The sequence below is a fragment of the Prenolepis imparis genome, unplaced genomic scaffold (assembly GCF_030444845.1).
Source record: "Prenolepis imparis isolate NDT839.2.m4 unplaced genomic scaffold, iyPreImpa1.0 SCAF_5, whole genome shotgun sequence".
NCBI classification, from domain to species: Eukaryota; Metazoa; Arthropoda; class Insecta; order Hymenoptera; family Formicidae; genus Prenolepis; species Prenolepis imparis.
In genome coordinates, this window is record NW_028141163.1 from 645,600 (window position 1) to 661,233 (window position 15,634).

Here is a 15,634-nt window from a genome sequence, read left to right on the forward strand (position 1 = left end):
TCAATATATACATTTGAACTGTCAAAATGCGTATATACATTTGAACTGTCAAAATGCGTCGCTCAACCTTGACAGGCTTTTATCAATATGAAGTAATGTACAACGCAGCACACATCGAGATAACCAATCAGCATCGCGGAAAAGAGGCAACAATACTTGCGAGAATCGACTTAACATGCACTTTTTAGAAATGGGAAACATACGAGCGTACAAATTATTTCATTTAATATACGTAATATAAATCTGCGTTGCATAGGGACCTCAGTTTCAAAGTATCGATATTATATATTTTAAAAGGAGCCAAAAATTCATCACTTGTATATATTGATAGTAAATTGATTGCAAATTATTTTTATATCATAAACATGCGAGCGTATAAATTCTTTTATTTAATAAACATAATATAAATTGTACATAATAAACTTGTTTAAAAAATATTTAATGAAAAAATTATTGCAAAGTTTCCGAAGAAATACTTGTTTTATAATCTTGTATATAAATATGATAAATAGAAATTTTTTATAATCTTATACGAATTATCTAAAGAATTATTTAAATTCTTAACAAACACGATGCCGAAATATTTTATGTATATTTATATATGAAATTTTTAATCATAAATATTTTAAAATAAAACCTAGCTTAGAATATTTCATTGCATTGTTTTATACAGTGATGTAATACGAATCACACATTGCGAAGATATATAAGCGAACAATCAATTTTACAAATAATTTTACAAATAATAAATTAATAAAATAATAAATTGCTTGCCTTATGATCGCTGTCGCTCGATTTCTGTCTGAATTTTCTCTTGTTCTCTATCGGTCATCCTTTGCCGCTTCTTTATGACACTCATTCGCGAAAAGACAATTAATTAAAGAAATATTTGTCATCCATAACTATCGAAACTCATCGTAATATAACGATTGCACGGTATTTTATATGTCATTTCCGACATTAATTGCACACGATGCATGTACTTAATTGTATATTACGACGAGAAAATATATGAAAATCACAATTACAAGCTGACAATGAGATGTATCGCGATTGATAATTTGATTCGAGAGATAATACGCGGACGATATAATGTATACGAGATACTTTTTACTCATTCGAGTCTCACTATGCAAATGATAACGAGATTACAACAGCGTAAACAGTAAACAGTAGCTCGCCGCTCGCCGCTCGCCGCCTAATTCTTAAGGCGTGACGTCACGTGACGTCACGTGACGTCACGTGACGTAGCGCGCTGTCGTGTTCAATGGCGCTGTCAGCCGTCACCTTGTCATTGAGCTCCGAGCGAGCAGGTAATGGCGTGAATCGTTTCGTGTGTCGTATATTACTTCTCGAAACGTGATATGTAAGTACTTGCAGATGCCACTCGTATTAAAATGAAAGATAAAACATATAATTAGAAAACGTAGAAAGCTTAGCTGTACTACTCATTAACAGCAGAGAATTTAGTCGTGCGTTTTTTCAAACCGCCGCGCCGCGCCGGGCGGATCGTGTACTTACTTAATTATTTTTGATTTTTGCATTCTCCGTCGCAATGTAAAACAAAATAAACGTCGTAATATCGGGATTGCTATATAAAGTGCCGTATCGTATTTTAATAAGTAATGCGCGCGATCGTAATTAATTAAAATTTTTGCGAGTGAGAGTTAGTGTGACGAAGAAGCAGCAAAGAAAAATGAATAAGAGAGGAGGCAATAACGGAGCCAATCACAAAGTTCGAATTTATTAACAATTTATAATTTTATTAATTTATTACATTTATATATTATATTATTTGTAAAATTAATTGTTGGTTTATTTTCGCAGTAGAGAGAGATTCACTTTGCATTATTGTGTCATATAATATATATAAAATAATAAATAAATTTGATTTTAGAGTAACAAATTAGCAATAAAATAACATTTAATCATGTCATACATTCGAGTTTGATTTCTCGTAATGAGAATGATTAACGGAGGTGCAAACGAATCTTGTCAGCGAAAAAAAAACTCTCAAGATATCGCGCGCGTATTTCATCATCCTTTTTGATTTATTGCATCTTTAAAGTTTTAGAGAGAGAGAGAAGAAGAGTTATTATTTGCGAAAATAAATTTACAAATTTTCTTAAAAAATTCTAAGACGTTACATTATATATATTGAGAAATAATTGCGCTCAGAAAATAATTTGCTCATAAAATTGACGTCGTAGCATACAATTATATTTTATTGCACATTATCACGTATTTACACATGCGATAACGATATTGATATCCTTTGTGATCGTCATTAAACGAAGATTATTATTGTATTATATATGAATATCGCTATCTTTCAGCCGACATTTTCCGCTTGATCGACGACGATACTATATATAATTCTAATCTCTTCGCACTTTTCTGCCGACGTTATTACATGCTTGATGGAGATTGGCAGAAACTGCAAAAGTCTTTTAAAATTACCTACTTTAGCGAGATATTTCTGCTGTGCGCACTAACCCCGTTTTAAGATCACCTTCTTGACAGCCCACGACACTCTTCAACTTTAACGATTTTTCAACGACAGTTTCGGAATAAAACCCGTATACTTTCATAAATTTATACCTCGTAAATTCGTACGAAACTTTTTGCTCGTTTCGATCTACAAAACTCGATCACGATGCACTCTCGTGTACAAAAGTTCAGAGATAAAGAATATAGCGCTCTTGACTCGTCGAAATATTTTTTACGTGATACACAATCGTGATAAATCCAATGGGTTCGAAACTAATCAACCAGCAGCGAGATAGGCGGGCAAAAACTAATGAGAGAATCAGCTGCTAATTACGCGAAATGCGATTACTGCGAGATTAGCGCAACTGTGGCGAACCGCTGATACTTTCGTCGCCACTAACGAGCCTTTTTCCCCCTTTTTTTTTCCTTCTTTCTTTTACTCGACGCTGCTCCGAATTTTTCTGACCGGCGAAAAAGGCAGGGAAAAATGTCATCGCATCGCGTACCTTCCTCGTCCTTTCATCTTTATTAAAAGATTGCATTACGAAAAACATTTTCGCGATTCCGAACGGTCTTACGTTTTCATTTTTATCCTTGTTTCTTTCTTCTGGAAAATTTAATTGGTTCTAAGTAATGTAATCGAGAGCGATTTTTTGGTTTTTGTTATATTTTATATACTTGCACATTAGAATTTTTTTTTAAAGAATAATATCTAAATTTAATTTTCAACCTTAAGAAGATATATAGGTATTGTTCATTCGTCAATTTTTAAAGTTAACTTTTTTGAAAGCAAACGTACGGGAAAAAAGTTTTATTTTATATTTATGACTTATTTTTAGACGAGAAATCACCTTCTTTCGAATTGCTTTATGTTGTTTGACCCACCTTATATTTTACATTCGCAATATTATATGAATACTTTATTTTTAGAATTTTCTTATACGTAATTGATAAAACCCTAGCTCTTTTTCCAAGAGTTTTAAAATTTCTAATTCATTTCAGTAAGAGTTCTGGAGATTAATTAAACATAAAAAAATAAGAATTCAAAGATATAAAATTTGCTAATTTCCCTTTTTCATTATACAGGAATTAACTTAAACAATAACATTCCTTTTTGTTTTCAATCAGAATTGATTTTCAAGCTTTTTACATATTTCACGGAGATTTATATCTCTTATTATTAGATCTCATTATTTTCATTGTTATTTGTACAGCAATTTCATAGAATACAAATTTTGAACTTGTATCAGTCTTTTTTTTTCTTGTTTAAGACAAGCTGTCTTTGAAGGAAAATGTTAGGAGAAACACTGCTAAGAAATATTAAGATAATGCCGCACAAATGTTCTTTTCGCGCTATTATATATTAGAGGTGATACAATGATTAATGAACGTCGAGTGTTATTAATTATTTGTCAGTTGCGTGATATGATGCTATTGAGTAATGAAATAGGACTAACGATGTGTAAAAATAAAATTAATCCAATAATATATTGCATATGACCAATTATCGGTTCAAGAACGCATTATTTGAGACATTATCTAATTAATATTTATATTATATTATATAATTAATATTTTTTTACAGAAATCAGTTGATTAAAGCGTTAATTTACTAATTAAATTTTAAAATAAAAATATGTTATAAAAATTAAAATAGTAATATGTTGTAAATAATATGTTATAATACCTTATTTTCGATTAATATTTTTTGACAGAAATCAGCTGATAACTTATTTTAAAAATTAATTAGCAAATTAACGCTTTCATCAGCTGATTTCTGTCAAAAAATATGAATCAACGAAAATTTGCTAATTAAATATTCTAGCTTACATATTTATATTTATATTGTGTATGTTATAATGCGAAATAATAAGATTATTCTAATATATGTATGTATTTTATTTGTTACAGGTAGTATTGCGATACACAGTGCGATTCACGCGTCGTGTCGGGAGTGCCGTGTAAAGTGTCGCGCGTCGGGAGTGCCGTGTAAAGTTTCGCGTGTCGGAAGTGCCGCTTAAAGTGTCGGATAATCGTAATTATTCGTGTTTTCGCGAGTGTCGTGAGTGCTACGAAGGACCAAGAGAGGAGGAGGAGGCCCGGGGAGGCATCAGGCGACATCGGGGCAACCGTGAGGTATGTAAAATGAAACATTTTTTCTAAACTTGTTTATGAGATATTCGACACACAAATATGTATCTACATAATTTGAATATTTTGTTTTCAGATCAATGTGTGCTGTGTACTACAACTCAGCTATTGCACGTATCGGTGAGTGAGAAATTGTTTATTTTATAATATTTCCATAGCGGTAATGGGAGGGTATACATATAATATGTTGAAAATATTAAAATAATAATGTTTCAAATAATATCTTATGTTATAATATCTTATTCACGATTAATATTTTTTGACAAAAATCAGCTGATAATTGTCAAAAATATTAATCGAACTTAAAATATTATAACATCCCTTTCTAAAAAAGGCATGTTAAGTCGATTCTCGCGAGTATTGTTGCATCTTTTCCGCGATGCTGATTGACTGTTCCGATTCGCATTGTGTGTTATATTTGTAGCATCGAGAGGCTGTCATCGCGAAGGTTAGTAGTTTAACAGTTTGTTCAAAATAAAATAAAATAAAATAAAATAATATGTTTTAAATAATATGTTATAATACTTTGTTCGCGATTAATATTTTTTGACAGAAATCAGCTGATAACTGTCAAAAATATTAATCGAGTTTAAAGTATTATAACATATTATTTAAAACTAATATTATTATTTTATTTTATTTTATTTTGAACAAACTGTCAAACTGCTAACCCTCGCGATGACAGCCTATCGATACTACGAATATAACGCACAACGCGAATTTTGACAGCCAATGAGCATCGCGGAAAAGCGACAACAATAAACTTCGATATATATGCGAGTATCGACTTTACATATCTTTTTTAGAAAAGGACGATGAAACATGTGTCTCTTGATGTATAAACTTATTATTTATAATTACTGAATATATATAAATATAAATAAAATAACTAGATATTGTTATTTGTTAATATATTTCGATCTAAGAAGACTTTATTTTATTTTTATTTTTTATCAAATTAATTTTATTTTTGAATTTATTAATAAATATATTACAAAGAAGAGCATTGTTGCATAAACAAATTATGTATTAGAAGTGAATCTTTCGGATTTAATCACTATTAACTTAGAACTGGAAATCATTTTATTTCTATCTCACATCACAATTTCATTCAGCGTCTGCGATCTCTGATTGGATCGATTCGTCTTTTTTGATATTTTTGTTTAAATTTAATATCTCTGTGTCTCGATGAAAGAAATCTATAATTATATTATCATCTATCTGTTTCTGTCAAACATATATTAATTTATTAATAAATATATTACAGAGAAGAGCGTAGCATAAACAAATTATATATTAGAAGTGAATTTTTCGGATTTAATCACTATTAACGGAGAACTGGAAATTATTTTATTTCTGTCTCACATCACAATTTCATTCAGCGTCTACGATCTCTGATTAGATCGATTCGTTTTGTTTGATATTTTTGTTTAAACTTTATATCTCTGTGTCTTGATGAAAAAATCTATAATTATATTATCATCCATCTCTGTTTCTGTCAAACATATTAAAGACATATTCGCGGTAAAACGATCAAAGGTAAAATATACATTCTGCTGTTAATAGCGATTAATGATTTTATGATTCGCACAAAGAAAGAGAAAGATGGAGAGAGAAAATGAAACAGGTAACATTGATAATTTTATAAATTAAAAATTTGATAATTACTTTAAAATACGGTATTGCTTTATTGCACTAATTGCATTTATTGATTATGCGTTCCATAAATGTATTTCGATATATTACACATATAGAACCTTAATCGACATTTGGAAACTGTTTAAAAAACTTGCTTATGTTTGGCTGGGAAGGGATTTTAACGGCATCGAGCATGGTGACAAAATCACCGGGATATCTTGAACACTCTTAACATTTCTGGTCATCGTCTTGCACGATGCATCAGAGTAATTTTAACAACTTTTTTCCGAAAAAAACATAACGAAGCTGAAGATATTTTATCACATTTAATACGTTGGCTGCCCAGCAAATTTTGTATGTTTTACCGCTAAAAAGAAATGAAATTTTTATTATCATAAGTATATATAATAATAAAATATTAAAATATAAAAACTTATATTTTTGATCATCATATTATTTGATATAATATTTATATCAATTAATTAATATTAATTAACATCAATATTTTATAATTAACATTAATTATTAATAATAATAAATTTATTAATTAATATTATTATTCTAATATTTTATTTTATATTTTGTTTGATGGCATTTATTTTTGTTGCATTTTAATAATTTCATAGCAGGTTATCAGGTCATAACCACCATGGCAATCAACATGTTAATAATAATCGTGCTAAATATATTGAGATAGTCGACGAAAACAAATTAAAATTCGCGAGAGATTCATGCGGAATAAATAGAGAATTTAGCGAGCTTGTTGACGAGATTTTCGTTGCGGAGTTTCGATCGACGTTAAAAGAGGGTTCTATAATTAGTCCCAGTAGCTGTTAATAGAGGTATGAAGATAGAACACTAAAGCTCTTCACACACATTGAACTATTTTTGACGAATTCTCTTTGAATCTATTAGTCATGATTTTAAACAAAGCCAATGTGACTCAAAATTGTGAGAGGAAGGGGGAGTATACCTTAATTAAAATATACGCGAATCGTCACATCACATCCCTTGAAACTTTTTCATAACTCTCTCTCCCGGATAAAGCTGCGAGTGTTTTAATCTCGGCCTCGGTCGGATTATAAGACGCGCAATGACAACAGCGAGCGTTACAGGCTACACGTAATCCTGTAACACTCTCGCAACCCACGTAATCCTGTATCGTGTCTCGTACCTGCGGTCTCGAGATAAGAAGAAATCAGCACCGATATTCGCAGTGGCATCACGTATCTCTCCGTCGAAGCGAAACAGCTTCAGCCCTTTCGCCACCGAGAGAAAAAAAAAGGGTAACTGTTTCGTCGCGCAATGTTTCTCTCGATATATTTCGATCACTCTTGATAACGAAATTACGCTACATACGGGATTTCACGAGGAACAATATTAAATTGATTCTCGAGCGAGGAATACGGGCTTTTCTCTCGACGAACGATTGTTCTTTCTTTCGAGAGATCATCGGAATTCTTGAAACTATAATAGCGAAATGGTTTAGTCAATTTAAACTTGCAGATTGACTTTTAAATCTTGGTTTTTTTTAACATAACATAACATAATTTATAATGCTAAATATATATACCAAGCATATGCTTATTCATTTTTTTTTTGTGATAGGAAAACTTGATTAAATTTTTTTTATATCGCATAAAGATTGAAGAAGTGCACATCTTGATATGAGAAAAATGAGATGTACCATATGCTTCTTTAATAAGTGCTTTCGAACATTTTTTGATTTTATTATAAATTATAAATTTTATAAAAATCTATTAAATAAATATTATAAATTTTTTGGAGCTTTTTTACTTTTTGGTTTAATCTCTTTTAGTCTCTGATCTAATTAATTAGGAAAATAAATAATACTTTTATTGTTTTCATCAATGCAAATGTTTAAATATGAAACGATGTAAAAAATTGTTGAGATTGTGTCACTTCTGCAATGCAAAGTCATTATGGAGAGTGTGAGAATAAATTCTTTCTCTCTAGATACGAGACTAGAAGAGAGCAACCAACGTCATAAGCATTACCCGGGCATTTGTTGCATCTTCGTTTTTTGCTCTAAGCTGTGCATAAGAACATGGCTTTCCGGCCTTTTCCCTTCCCATTACGGCGTATTAACGACAAGAAACGATGACAAGATTTTGTTTTTACCGATAATCTTAACGAGCTACGCTCGCTTGTAATGCCTGTAATATGTGTATTTATAACGTAATGATCGATAATATATGCAAATAGAAATAGAGTTGATGAGATTATTAATGTAAATTCAGCTTTAGACTAAATTAAGAAAGTTAACATTTATGATAATCTTCTTAATGTAAAAAAAATATTATTTTATTTATTGAATAATTTATTAATAATTTAATAAAAAATTAACTCTCAACGACAGTTTAGTGTGTACTATAACACATACTGAGAAAAAAAGTTGTTAACTTGACTAAATCGTTCAACTAATTACTATTTTGTTAATTGAATATATAGAAATATTTAAATTAAATACAACATATTAAATCTAACATAACGTACTTGACTATTATAATTTACGCTAAAATCAATATTTTTAACTCAATTATTATGCGATCATATTATATATAGCGATGCGAATACGGACAAGTCCGATGATGAATTATTTAATTACATTGTACGATCGATCAACCTTTTCATTACCAGTGGCACCGCGTGTGCGGTTTGATGGTATGTTAGAAAGTAAAATGGATTGCGCGCCATATGTGTGACGCGATCGTACTTTGTGTCGTAAATCTTCTCCATATGCTAATCGCTGCGAGAAATTTCATAATGAATCACATTTTCATCAGCTGTTTGCTGTCGCGCGAGATAGTTTCTCATTTTTCTTATATGTCGTCATTTTGTCATCGTGTAAAAGGACTACAACTTGGCATTAAGCAGAAATTTTTTACAATTGCGAGAGAGAGAGAGAGAATATTCTTAAACAAGTTTTGTGCTAAATAATATGAGAATAACAATCTATAAAGACAGATCTCGATTAGAGAATATAATAGAACATGTTAGATTATTTTATTTAGAAAAATTATAAAAATTCTTCAACATTTAATTAGTTGGTGGACTAAAAGTTTCGAACTTTTATTTATTTTTTTTTGTATTTTTTCTTAAACGAGAGAATTGCGACTTTTAGAGCTGATTTGGAGTTAGAATTTTAATCGCGTCAGAAGCGTTTCACGGTACGAGCTGTTTTGCTAGTTGCACGTCGGGCGAGATCAGAGGAAAAGATATCACATCGTCGTGTTTTCTAATTCGAAACATTTTCACGCCTCTGCCTTCATCAGCAACCCCCTTTCTGCGCGCTATAGCTCGCTCATGAAAATAAAGGAGAACGCTCGTCTCGAAGAAAAGTAAGATAATATTGAGCAGAGAAGCTCTTCTTTGAGATATGAACGAGATATTCTCAAAGTAACATCGTGTAATGTCCCTTTTGATTCGTTACGCGTTCCAAGTAACACATATAGAGCAAATCAAATCGCATTTTGAAATTTCAGGAAATTGCACAAATTTGTCTATGTTTAAAAAAAATTAAATTATTTATACATTTCTGTAATAAAAAAATGTCTGATATGAAACTCTTTATATAATAAAACATCGAAATTATAATGCAAATGTAATTAAACAATAAAATAAAATAAAAAATATAAAAATTTTACGTAAAATTAAAATCGCGAAGAATTATTTTTAAATATCGAAACTTACACACACAAAAACATTTACACGCATGTAATGCGCGAAACAAAATATCAAAATACGGCACAATGTTACGAAAACGCAATATTGCGAACGCAATATGCGCAACACAACACGGACATACTATGTATATGATGTACTCGCGATTTATTATTATTTTTTTTTTTTTAAATAAGCGCTTTATGAAACATCGCAAACGTAGTGCATGACCGTTGACGAAACTTTTCTCGTTTACATCAACGTTCCAAGCGGCAAATTGCGCGCATCTACTTGCGCTGCAAAACCACATGGCTTGGAAGATACTGAAATTTAACGACAATCGTAACTACTTTTTTACGAACCACACGTGTGGTATAAGCCAAACGAGCCAAAACCTTGCTTTCATTTTCTGCAGAAAGCTTCTCATTTTTTTATTCCATTCTCTATAATAATCAGTTAAGGTACTAAAATTCTAATTATACATACAAATTATTACATTTAAGTCTGCGTCGTGTGTCATTGTCAAGGAAATTAAATACAAAGTCGTGAAAAATTGGACCAATCTTATAAAGTATTTGTGCTAATATATAGCAATACGTTATAAATATTTGATCTTTATTTTTCACAATCCTTTTCGGATTTTACGAACCCCAAATAATGCATCTTTCACGTAAGAACACTTATGATAGGGGATATATATCGATACTTCAATATCACATTCTAAATTTTTAGAGAGAGATTTCGAGAATAATGATAAAGATAATAATTTAATCTCGATATTGGATATTAGATTTTCTTTCCTCATCTAGAATTATCAAGCTTGTTTTAGAATATTGACAGACATCCTCCATAAATACGAGCATATATTTCTCGTGCTGTCAGCACAACTTGTAATTTCGCGGAAGTTATGCGTTACACCGTAATCGCGTGATCGTGCGAAATTTTGTGCGCACTGTCCATTTATTGCGCCACCGCGGTGTAATAAACTTGACCGGTAATAACGTATCTTAATAATGTATTTTACCGCAACACAGAATCCAGATGCCGATGCATGATTTAACGCGTTCGGGCCACGCGGCCCTCTCGATCCGCTCTCGTTTCCGCCGGATTCTAACGGAGGATGGCTTGTGAGTTTCCGTCACGATTAATCTCCCCGATGGTCGCCCAGAATTAATCCGGGAAATTAGTATTCCCGTAAGTAACTGCAGTTACACGAGGAAGAGTGGTTATCGATTTAGCCTAGATCGACTCACATGTCGAGTACAATGTGTAGAGAATGTCTCTGTATGTAATGCTCATCATTTTCCCCCGTTCCTTGTAATCACAAATCCAATTTTTTCCCGGTAGAGGAAGAAAGAAAATTTATTTAATTGACGAGATTTTTTTTTCCATAATCTTTAACTTTTTCATATCACCCCCTGTTTCTATCTAATTTCTATGAAAATATAATCATTTGTTACTACGTAGTGTACGTAAATAACAAGCATATATATATGTAACGAAAAGTCGTCGTAAGAGCGAGATTTCCGGTAGCCTCATGAATTATCGTATATCGATATTGCATAGACGATGTATCTATCTTGAAACCTCTCGCGCATTCTATGCATAGAAAATCCGACCTTCCGGTTGCGCAGCTGCATCAACGTAACATAGTTATTGCGCGCGAGGGATATCTTTGCGAGAGAACTGTAGCTTCCTTTTGTAACGGATGTTTTCTCTCTCTCTCTCCTTTTCTCTATTTCTCTTTGTCGTTCGTCTTGGAAAGTCTGCTCCACATTGACCCTTCTCAATTTCGTGACGGCATGGCAGTCTCTCGTATACGTTCAATAGCCTTCGAAGAAAAGAGAGAAGCGTGCGTTTTCCAGCGAATCGTCTCCACGGACGAGTACGCGAGAGCGTGATGGTCCGGTCGTATTTCCGCGGCTATCTTCCTGGCCAGCAGCCAATTCTGCCGACTTTCCCGCGTCGCGGAACGGCCAGTTAAGGAGATCATCGCCGGTTGGAATCGACTTCTCGCCCGAATGGCTGCTGGCCACGTATCACTTTTCAATAAGTTTTCCGCGCGAAAAGTCCGCTATCGAGCGACTGTACTCTACATGAGAAATATCTGATTTTACGCGTGAACACTTGATAAGAAGAGAAGCCTATCAATTTTTACGAGCTTTCGAAAAAATCATTATCTACTTTCGGATTATACAATAAATAGCGATAATTAAAGTTGCATCTCGAATTCCTCGTTCCTCGCTCTAGGCTCGGCAGTATAGTTACGGATTCTAGAAATCAGACGTAAGAAACGTTGAAACGCTGTCGACGAGGAATCTCGTAGCCTTTTCAATCTCGTAATTACGTCATTGACCTCGCCATTCACTCTCAAATGTCAAAGAGAAGAGAGGGAGGAGAGAAAAGGTGAGCGAATGGAAAGAAAGAAACCGGATAAAAAGCTGAAAGCTCTTGCACGCGTGTAATGGACAGTCCTCATTTTCTTCCGGATTTGTGGGATTTTGTACGCGAAGTATTCCAATTATTAGAAAAATTAATTGAACAAATAGAGAGATATTAAAAATTCATCCCGCTTAAAAAGCGTTAATACAGAGAGTGTGTGTGTGAGTAGCGTAATATATTATTTATTTTATTCATCAATGTATTTTTAATCGTATTAATTTTCTGTGAAGCACGTTTTCTCTCTTCCTCTCTCTTGCTTCATATGTCGTGTTGTCTTCTTCTTTTTTTTTCTTTCTTTTTTGTTTTTAAAAGAGGAGGATTATACGAGCAACTATATTAAGCCGGTCCCGGGAAAACACAAGAGAGTTACAGGTTTGAACTTTTAGAGTTTAGTAACGAATGTTGTTTAGTAGACAAATTTCAAGCTCTACACGTATGTTCCTAATTGCTAGGAAAACAATCGGTCGTTAGAGCGTCGTTCTAGGTTGTTTGTGAAAAAGTTTTACACGAGTGGTGCGGAAGCTTCCGAACTTTCCGACATATTGCGAGCGAACGGAACTTTTCTCGCTTATCTACATTTTGATACGCGGATATATTTCGTATCCGATGATCCCTTCGCTCAAGTGTCCATTTCACGGAGGCGGTAAAAATCTCGAGGTATAATCCACGTAGAAACCGCATAGAACTGGCTCAAGAACCCGTTTTATTTCAGCATAAGTACGGTGCAGTGCTTGAATAGAAAATAAGAAAATAAACTTTTTGAAAAGTCTTAAAAGTTCACTTGCATCATGATTGGATAAAATTTTCAAAAGAAAAATCAGCTCTCTCCTATATAGATATAACTCGTTATATCTATATATAAGAGATAGATAAAAAATATTTCAATGATAAATTTCAAATAATAATTTCAATTTAGTTTGTTACATGTAATGTTGACAAAAGTCTGAGATTCGGATATGTATTGCAGATTTTCATAAATATACACGACGATTTTGGAACCACTAGACATACCTTTAATCGCGATCTCGAAATAGGAATCATTAAATCTGAGAGAAAAGTCGAGAGCTGTGATTTAAAACGGACGGAATATTCGATGGTTACTTTGCCAGTCCTTCGTCGAAGGAAAAAATCCACGGTCCAGAAACCGATCTCTCTTTAACTGCCAATTTCGCGGTGCGGAGCGGTACGAAGAACGACGTACGATAGTTGTAAAAAAGAGTAGAGTAGTTGAAACCCGCATGGGGAGAATCGACGGGGAAGTCCCTCTTTCTCTCTTTCTGCGCAAATACGGCGCGGATCAGACGATCGTAAAATGTGCTTGCGCAGATATGCGGAGTCTTTTGCCGTTAGAAACTACAACCTACCAGCGGTCGATCCGCGAGATTGCAAAAACTCAACCATATTCGCGAGTTTTTATTATTCCGGGAAATCAAAAAGGAGAGACGGACAGAGACAGAAAGGGAGGAAATTAGCAAGCGGTTATTATATTTTATGACGATCTAGAATAAAAGAAAATTCTTTCCGATCGATCCCGATGAAGGAAACTAAAATAACGACGAGACCAAGAAATTTTATTTCTAAATTTTTTGCAATTATTAATCTGTACATTATAATTTTCGTTTTAATCTTTGAGTGCTTTTTAAAAAAAAAATTTAATATATCACACAATATTAAGTATAACATTTTTTTAACGAGAAATATTTGATCACAGAAGAAGGGAGAAAAATGCTGTCGCTCGCACACACGTTTCACTTCTTGCGCCATTTTCGCGTCAGATGCGATACGGATACCGCCATTCTTACGATGTCTTCGAAATATCAGGGGCTGTTGATGACTGGACATTTCGCGTTATTGAGGACAAGCAAAAAGGGTCAGTTTGTTCCCATTTTAAGGAAATGTCGCGCAATGACCATCCTACCAAGCCATTTCAGGACACTCGATAGTCGTCTCAAGTACGATTCGCATGGGAGGCATAATAGTTATACGGTGTCGTCGCGACTTTGATTGTATTCGTCTTGAAAGCTTTTTGAAACGTAGCGAGAGAGATTTCTGGCAAAATACACTAACGATATATTTTTCAATTACGAATAAACGTAGAATGCTTATATGTTAAAGTACATATTTATTTTTAGAGCGAGATAATTATACAAAGATTTCTATTGATTTATTATTATCTATATCGAATTTACGAATTCTGTGAGCTGTTTTCATCTTTCATCATAACTTTTTAATTTATAATTAATCAATCTGCTTTCAAGAATTATAATTTTTAACAAGATATATAAAAAGTTTCAATTCTCAAAAATAAATTATAAATAAAATATAATATCTATTAATTAAATTAATTTTTGATAATTCTAAATTTGAAGTTGGAGAGCAATCTCTGGACAGCATTTACTGTATTCTCGGATTCGGAAAGTTCTATGTATATAGCGTACTCGTATAACTGCCGTTCTCCGAGAAAGTCCCTTCGGCTATGAGGAAGCCGTCGATGATCTTCTTAACTGGCCATTCGATGGCGTGAAAAGGGCCATAGGAATTCGAACGAGGCGCGGTAATAGCTCGTAATTCGCGCGAATACGAAGATGAGAATGGCGACGAAAGCGTTTCCATCCGATTGAATTCCATCAAAAAGACGCTTCCATTTTTTCGCTCTCTTAATTTTCTCCCACTAAATTAATATACATATTTTAGATTTAGAGGTCTCAGAAATATATAAAATTTCTCTTATATTTTATCGTCGAGTTCGTATATGGTTTGAGTTTCGAGATCGTTATATGGAAATCCTAATAGTAATTAAGATATTAGGATTCGTAAATAATATCATTTTTTAATTAAGATATTTAAATGTCGTATAATTATTATTTATATTTTAATTATTTATTGAATTCTTCGATTATAGCTTCTCGATATTATTAGCTCTTTGAATATCTATAGATATTATATTATTTTAAGAAAATCTATAAATTTTCCTAAAATTATGACATTTGATAATTTTCAAGTGTTATCCAAGTGTTATGTTATGCTGTAATGTTGGTTCCTAACGTATCCTCGAGATATTACATTCTTATCGAAATTATCGGAAATACACGTCTACGACTCTCAATCCTTCCTGCTTATATAGTGCAGCCGCGTGTCTAGAATGCAATTAATATGTATATTGCTCTGAATATATATATATCTTGAAAATACATATGAGTCGTTCGCTCGAAGAACGACTTAAGTCGAC

General features: G+C 32.7%; 1 protein-coding gene across 2 annotated transcripts in view; it reads left to right on the plus strand.

Moving 5' to 3' along the window:
- The window catches only part of LOC145936350 (centromere protein I), a 232,001-nt gene that overhangs the window by 69,047 nt on the left and 147,320 nt on the right, over positions 1 to 15,634 (plus strand). The window contains exons 1-3 of one of the 2 annotated variants that reach the window (XM_083038482.1): positions 1,271 to 1,735; positions 4,402 to 4,626; positions 4,718 to 4,761. In XM_083038482.1, the coding sequence (XP_082894608.1) occupies positions 4,722 to 4,761 (40 nt within the window). In that variant the 5' untranslated portion in view covers positions 1,271 to 1,735; positions 4,402 to 4,626; positions 4,718 to 4,721. Of the gene's footprint in view, positions 1 to 1,270; positions 1,736 to 4,401; positions 4,627 to 4,717; positions 4,762 to 15,634 lie in introns of those variants that run through there. The other variant, XM_083038481.1, reaches the window with a different exon arrangement.